The sequence below is a fragment of the Diaporthe citri genome (assembly GCF_014595645.1).
Source record: "Diaporthe citri strain NFHF-8-4 chromosome Unknown scaffold_7, whole genome shotgun sequence".
NCBI lineage: Eukaryota > Fungi > Ascomycota > Sordariomycetes > Diaporthales > Diaporthaceae > Diaporthe > Diaporthe citri.
Window position 1 is genome coordinate 1,396,766 of NW_025064852.1, and position 7,304 is coordinate 1,404,069.

The 7,304-nt window shown below is 56.5% G+C and overlaps 2 protein-coding genes across 2 annotated transcripts; both read right to left on the reverse strand.

The window, feature by feature from the left end:
* Window positions 1-460: 460 nt before the first annotated feature.
* On the reverse strand, window positions 461-1,697 carry INS49_013626 (uncharacterized protein; the record flags this gene model as incomplete). The annotated part of the gene is made up of 2 exons (XM_043174323.1): window positions 461-1,177; window positions 1,305-1,697. The coding sequence occupies 2 exons, from the start codon at window positions 1,695-1,697 to the stop codon at window positions 461-463; spliced, it is 1,110 nt and encodes a 369-aa protein (XP_043021268.1).
* Window positions 1,698-3,422: 1,725 nt separating this feature from the next.
* On the reverse strand, window positions 3,423-6,449 carry INS49_013627 (uncharacterized protein; the record flags this gene model as incomplete). Its single annotated transcript, XM_043174324.1, has 4 exons — window positions 3,423-3,640; window positions 3,719-4,688; window positions 4,745-6,001; window positions 6,060-6,449. 4 exons carry the CDS (start codon window positions 6,447-6,449, stop codon window positions 3,423-3,425), a joined length of 2,835 nt encoding a protein of 944 aa, XP_043021269.1.
* Window positions 6,450-7,304: the final 855 nt, after the last annotated feature.

Here is a 7,304-nt window from a genome sequence, read left to right on the forward strand (position 1 = left end):
GACGTCGTGTGGCCCGCCTGAGGCCTCTTCAGACCCTGGTAAGCCCACACCCGCGCATCCTGCATATGTGGGTTACACGGCATGACACAGCCAGGCCGTTTTGGAGACCAGGGGCCGGCGGCTGGAAACACATCAAGCGAGCACAGGCAGGTTTACACTGGTCGTATTGGTTAGCGAGGTGCCAACAGTTTGGGAAAGATGAGATGTGATTAACGCAAAAGCCGGGACAAGACTCTTGCGGAAAAGTGGAAACTATACGTGAGACGTCGGAGAATGTGCTGCTCGTTAGCGGAGAAGAAGCGTTCATTTATTTTGCAGATGCTTCAAAATTTCTGAGAACCGTTGTCTAAGAATGAATTGCTAGCAAGGGCCGTGATACAAAACCAAATCCATCAATAACGCCCATACACCAAGCCTAGTAACGGTATATCCACCACGTTCACATCAAACAACCAGCCGCCTAATGCACCATCGACTTCCCAATCTCACTCGCCCACCCTTCAGCCCTCTCAAACCCTCTCGTATGCGTCGAATAGTCTTGCAAAGCCTCTCGCACCTCCTGGAGCGAGGTCACCACAAACGGGCCGTACTGCACAACAGGCTGGTCCAGCACCTTGCCCGCGACAATGACGAACCGCGCATCCCCCTCGCTCCCCTCCTCATTCTCAGCAACGATCGTGCCCCCCTCGAGCTCAAACACAACATTATGATACTGCGGCACAGCCCTCTTCTCCGCCCCAAACAGCGCCGTGCCCTCAAGCGTATACAAAAACGCATTAAACCCCTCCGGGATAGGCTGCTCGACCCTCCCGCCCGGCTTGACCGTGACGTCCAGCAGCCACACAGGCGTGTACGCCAGGTCCTTCACCGAGTCGACCCCGTGGCTCTGGCCCGAGATAACCCTGACGCGGACCTTCCCGTCGCCCGACTCGGCGGCGGGGACCTCCTCGGCGCGCAGGTCGCGGTAGCGCGGCTCGCACGATTTTAGTTCGCGGGGGAGGTCCACCCACAGCTGCAGGCCCGTGTTGGCGCTGCCGTCGGCGTTCTGCGCGGGCATCTCGCTGTGCACGATGCCGCGGCCGGCCGTCATGAACTGCAGGTCGCCCGCGTGGATGGTGCCCTTGTTGCCCGCGAAGTCTTCGTGGTCGAAGGCGCCCGAGAGCATGTATGTGATTGTCTAGTTTTCCCAAGTAGATCGTTAGCACCCATCTGTAAAGTAGTATGGTGTGGGAGACAAGGGATGGGACGAAAATGTCTGCAGGTGGGAATTGGGATGGGACGAATCGGGACGAGAGAGAACATACCTCTTGGCCCCGGTGCGGGTGGTCAGGGAACCCCGCGCCCGGCTTCACGGAGAAGTGGTCCAGCATCAGGAAGGGCGAGAAGTTCTTGAGCTGCGGCGTGCCGATGGACCTCCTGACGCGGGCGCCGGCGCCCTCTGCCTGCTCGACGGCCAGGAAGGCCTTGCGGATCGCGCGCGGGGCGCTCGCGTTCGCCGCCGGCGCCGGCTGCTCTTGAGGGGTCGAGGAGTCTGTCATGGCGGCGCTGTCGATGCTGCTACTGCTACTGCTGTTGTTGCTGGTAAAGATGACGAGGTTGTTATACAGGGCCGAGGCTGTCTCGAGGATGTGCTCCTTGAACAATACTACCGACAGGATTCCAACTGTGATGGAGAGCAGGATCGCGAAGAGCTTCATCAGGGGGAAGGGCGGGCTGCGACCAGTTCATATATACACCTGGGTAGCAAGACCAGTGGAATAGACCAAGATGACTATTCAGGATGGTAGTGGGAAGAAGAATCCCCAAGAACATTCCGCCTCCATCATCATCGCGGGCGCCAGCTACTTGTGCCCCCCGCCGCCGGGATGCGAAGCCAGACGTCAGTCGTTGAACGATTAATTTCGCCCCGCTAGGCTCCTTAGTAAACGGCGCGTCAGCAGCGAACGGCAAAAATCCGGCTGGCTGGCTGAAGTGCTGTGGAGGTACCTCGGGAAGGGCCCCCAGACTGAGGCAGAGCAGGGCGAAAGAAGAAAGGCTCGGCCCCATCTTGGCGTATGATTTCTAAATGCTGAGCAAGGATGGTGTCAGGGGGTTTGTCAGGCCACTGCCCAATCACGTCGGCGTCGCGACTCCGACGTGCAGGATTTCGCCCGGCGCCCGGCAGTGGGCTGCATGTCCCGTCGATGGCATTCTGTAGCGTATATCCGTCGCCCAGATCCGGTCCCTCTTGCTTCGTAATTTCGCGTCTTGGAATCCATGTCCCCAAGAAACCATATACTCATCATATCATAAGATTTATTGCATCAGGCGATCGTTCCAGATCAGACTTGATTCCCCCCTCGGTCGGCGGGAACTGCCGCTTGAAGCCAACCTTAATCCCTTCGAGGCAGGCTAACGCGATGTCATATATACAGGCCTCAGCTTTAAAGTCCTCCCTTGCCCTTGCTCCCTCCACATCGATAAAGTTCGCTCCTGCGGTACTTACCGTTACGGACTCAGAAGCCGAATTCTGGGGATAAACGGAGTGGTAGAGCCGTGCGAACTACCCAGTACCGTCCTTGGGGGCGGTGGTTCCCATCCAAAGTGCCGATCTCATCTTCCGACACATGAAACACGCACGCTTACGAGACGCGACTGAACATTTCTGCAGATATCCTGCAACAATCGTTTTCACTGCTGAACCGCCGACTTATAAACGCATATCACATTGGCACAAGTCATATTTGGGATTAATAATCTGTGATTCGTATAGCATCCGAATGTATGTAGTCAAATACACTGAGAGAGGATCGCAAAGTGAAGCTGTGTGTGCAGTGGTAGGGGGGTTGTATGGAGGTATCAATAAGAAAGGTAGGGAGTAGAAAGGGAATACCACCAAGCCGTACGTATACGTGCGGAGAGGGAGGAAGAAAAAGAACACAAGCACACACCACCACCACACTCCAAAATCTGCGCGAAGCTCTTCTCTCCCAGCACTGAAATCCTACAAACGATTCCGACGTCCGGGTCCAGGCAAGCAAAACGTGTCCTGTCCAGGCCAGTTGTCACCGCCGTTTTTTAAAAAATTTCGCCCTCTCCGGCATGCAAAGGGAGTGCGAGAAGGGCGTGGAAGAACCAAAAGATTTATCGTTCCTCCCGCAAACAATCCTCCAAGTCCGCTCAAAATGCTCAACGTTGCCAAGAAGGAAAACAAAAGAAGACATCGCAAGAAAAAGATTCAGGTAAAGAATCAAAAAAATCAGGTGGGAATCTGAGACGTTTCGAGAGTAAGTTCCACAACGCCTCATTACGTAGCAGCTTCAAGTCTTTCCAGAAGCTCATCCCCGTGGTAAAATGATCAACGTTCTCAAAAAAGAAAATATTTGGCCGCGAACGGTTGGCCATGCGTGCATGGGGTTGGTGTCTCCGCTGCGTTTCGGTTTTTATCTCCAAAGCTTGTGGAGACTCTGGTCGTAGCCCGCCAGTAGCTCAATGGATCGCCTCTTCTTGAAATCGGCATCGCGCTTCTTTTTTCGTTGCGCTGCTTCCTCCTCTTTTCTCCTCGCCTGTTGCTCTGCCCAATCGCAGGCTGCTTGCATCTCCATGGATCGTCGCTTCTTGAAGTCAGGGTCTCCTCGTTTACCGGGGGGGCCCTGCTTCACTGCGATTCACCGAGGCCCACCTAATGCACTTATTCGAGCGCCAGAGGGGCGGTGGATGAGGGACTCGGCGTGCTTACCAACGATAGGCTCCTGCTGAGGCATATCGTTGTCGCTGCGCTCCGTGTAGTCCTCCTCGTCGTCCTCGACGATCTTGGTGGGGATCTCATGGCCGATGCTGTACTGCTGCGACGACCTCTCAGGGGTCGTCATCGTGGAGGCAATGGACATGCTCGTCGAGCTGCGGTTGGGGATCAGATCAGGCGTGGGCGGGATGCTCGATGTGCGTCCTGACGGGTTAAGGTGGCTGTCCTCGCCCATGTCAGACGCGGCAGTTGAGCGGCCATCCTCGCTGTAGCGACCGGAGAGATTGCTGCTGCGGCGCCGGTTGGCCGTGGGCGTGTCAATTTCCGCATCATGAGCAAGCTCCAGACCCTCCACGGCAGCCTGGCACTGCTCTGCGATGTTGCGGATGATGTGAGAAATAGCGTCCGTCTTATCCTTGAGGTGACGGTCTGCCACGTCAAAGAAGCTCGAGGTCGAGAATCGCTTGCTGTTACGAGCGGCCTTGATAAGACGCTCCTTGTCAACCGAGGACATGCCACCATCCTCCTCGGTGGCCGCAACGAAGCCGTTGGCGATCTCTTCCTCCAAATCGACGGGGTGGGTCAAGGACTGGACAAGGTGCTCCATGTGGTGGCTCTGTCCGCCGATGAGGCTGCGCAGGTGCAGCACGACGCGACGGGCCTCGTCACGCTGGCGCATGATAGTCACGTTGGTGTGTTGCATAGCAGCAAGCTCCTTCTTGTTCCTCTTGCGCTCGCGCTCGAGTTCCTCAGCAATCTCTTGCTGGAGAACAAGAGCCTCAAGTGCGTCATCACGCTGCTTCTCCGTTCCAGTGAGGCGAACCGACATGCGTGCGGAGTCATCCTTCTGCTGGTCAATGAGACTGCCCAAGCGTCGGTTCTCCCTCTTGTGGCCCTCGATCTTAACCTTGAGGTCTTGGGTCTCCTTCGTAAGAGTTTCGGCAAAGGCCTGGAATTTGAGGAACTGGGATGAATTAGCATTGCTTGCGATGTCTTCAATTGCGGCTTGACCAAACGTACCTGTTGCTTCCAGCTCTCCAATTCCTCGTTGAGGTAGTTGTTGCGCTTCGTAACCTTCGCGAGCTCGGTGTCCATGCGACCCTTCAGGTTGATAAAGTCCTGCCAAGCCTCTTGAGCATCACGAGAGTACTGGTTCCTCTCGCGAACGATCTCGTTGAGGTGCCTCATAGAGACCTTTGTCATCAAAGGCTTCTTGACAGTACCGCCGAAAACGGCCTTGATGCCGCTGTTGCGGCCCATCTTCTCACAGACATGATCCATCACAGCCATGATGGAGTCCTGATTCCACCATTCGGGGTCCTGGATCGACTCGACCTCGCCGCGCATGACAATGATTTGACCAGCAGGCACAAGCTTTCCACCACCGTATGCGGAGCGCAGGTGTTGCGGAACGCCTGACGGGGTGACGTCCCCATTAAGAGCCTGAGTCAGGCGCGTGACAAACTTGTTGCGCTGCCCAGGGTTCAGGGCAGTGGGAGGGTCCGAGGTCAGGACGAAGTTGCGGTCCAGGTCGACCACGAGAGCATCGTTCGGCGCAGTGAAGAGCGACCGGCATTCGGCGGTAACACCCAGAATGTATGGGCCGGGCTCTTGGACGAGCTCCTTGGCGTGGCGGGCATGCACTACCGGCACGTACAGCCCACTCCACTCGTACACGCGAACACAATATCGAATCGTCTCGGCGGCGACCGTCAGTATGGCCGGGTAGTGGCTGACGAAAATAATGCGGCGGGTCGGTGAGATGGCTGCCTCGATCACTCCCACGATGTTAGGGATAGACAAGCAAGCAAACAGCGGCCACATGGCAAAGTTCTGGAAGCCGGTTGGGGACGAGGGGAACTGATAGCACAGAGCGTAGTCCTTCATGTCGATCCGGACAAGGTCGTTGAGGCGAGGCGCGGGGAAGCTCAGGATCCTCGAAACCTCCTCAGCATGGAAGAGGTTGGTAGCCTTGTTCCAGTGAATCCACATGCCGCGGAGGTAGTCACCCAGCAAGTTGTAGAGTGGGTACCTGGAGAGGAAGGACAAGCAGTACGGAATCCAGTAAGTCTCATCGGTGTTGTCATAGAAGTCGGGCTCTGTCCTCTTCCTCAGATCGCGGATAGTTTCGGCGCGCTTCTCGTCGGCTCGTGACCAAACCCGAAGGCAAATGCCATAGAGGGTGTGTGAGGAGTCCTGCTGGAGGACAAAGGCGTGGTGTACACAGTGAGGTTGGCTACGGCCTGTGCAAATCTCGACATCATGGGGGAAACAGGCCTGGATCAGTTTAGCGCAACGTTCGTTCTTCACCTTCTCTGGGACGAGGATGACCTACTCTCATGGCAGCATGCAAAGAACGAGCAATGTCATTGTCCTGCTCCAACCTTGGGCTACTGCCGAGGATCTCCGGCAGCCAAAACTGCCCGACAGCACCCTTCATGTGTCCAATCTTGCCCTGAGCTGGGGCCGGGGCCTTGACCCACTGGGATGGCTCGCGGCCAACACCACAGACCATGTAGGCATGTGTGAGTGTCTTGGGCGTCCGTTGCTGGGATTTGGCGTTGAGGGTCGAGGGGATGGGCTGTGTGATCCTCGAATGCAGCGACGATGTCCGGCTGGGGATGATTAGGTTGTTGTCGCCCTGGTCGCGAGTTGTAGGGCGGGCATCGCGATCGCTCGTCCGAGGACGGGTGAAGGAGGTGTGCGCGGTGAGCGAGGGGGCCATGTTCGCGTATGTGACCAACGGTCGGCTTCCGAATTAGGAGGGGTGTAAGGAGCTTCGAGAGCTTGCTGTGAGGAGCAGTCGTCCAGCTGATGGCCCAATTGTCCAAGGTGGGCCTCTGTCAGTGACGTGGAGGAAGGGATGATTCAGAATCAAGGTCGGTCGGATTATCCAAAGCGTCAGAGAATGTTTGCAGACGGCGTTGTCCAAGCGGTGGCGGCAGTGAGCTATGAGCTGGGTATCGGAGTCAAAAAGGAGCGGCTGTAGTGAGGACAGAGACGTAAGGATTCCCGAGTGCTGATCGAATGGATGCAATGCTGGGTAGACCAGGTCTCGTCCGAGACACTGGAATAAGAAAGAAAAGAGCCAGGTTCCAGAATTTTGATTTCGATTCCACGTTGATCCCCCCAATTTGCGAGAGCCCGTGTTATTCAGATGGGTCCTCGCCGCTGACACTTGCAAGCAGGTGCAGATGGGATGGAGATGGGGGACGAAGCAGAGCAACAAAACAAAAAAGGGGGGCAGAGGGTAAAGAAGAAGGGGGCGAAGAGGCGCAGGCGGCCAGATTGGGTGAGTGAGGTAAGCGGAGGGAGGGTGGTAAATAGGAGGGAATCACACACACAGGTGAAGCGACGGTGGAACCCCGGTCGACATGGGGGAGACAAGAAAGTGGGAGGGCAGAGCAAGAGCTCCAAGCTCAGAAATCAGCACAGCAGACCACACAGCACACAGCAGTGCGCCGTTTCTGCCCCGGTCGCGGCCGTGAATCAATTACAGGGGCCCCACGCCCTCAGGCTGGTCTGGGACAGGAAACCGTTGGCAAGCTGTGGTACCTACCAAGGTTGGAAGCAGGGAGTA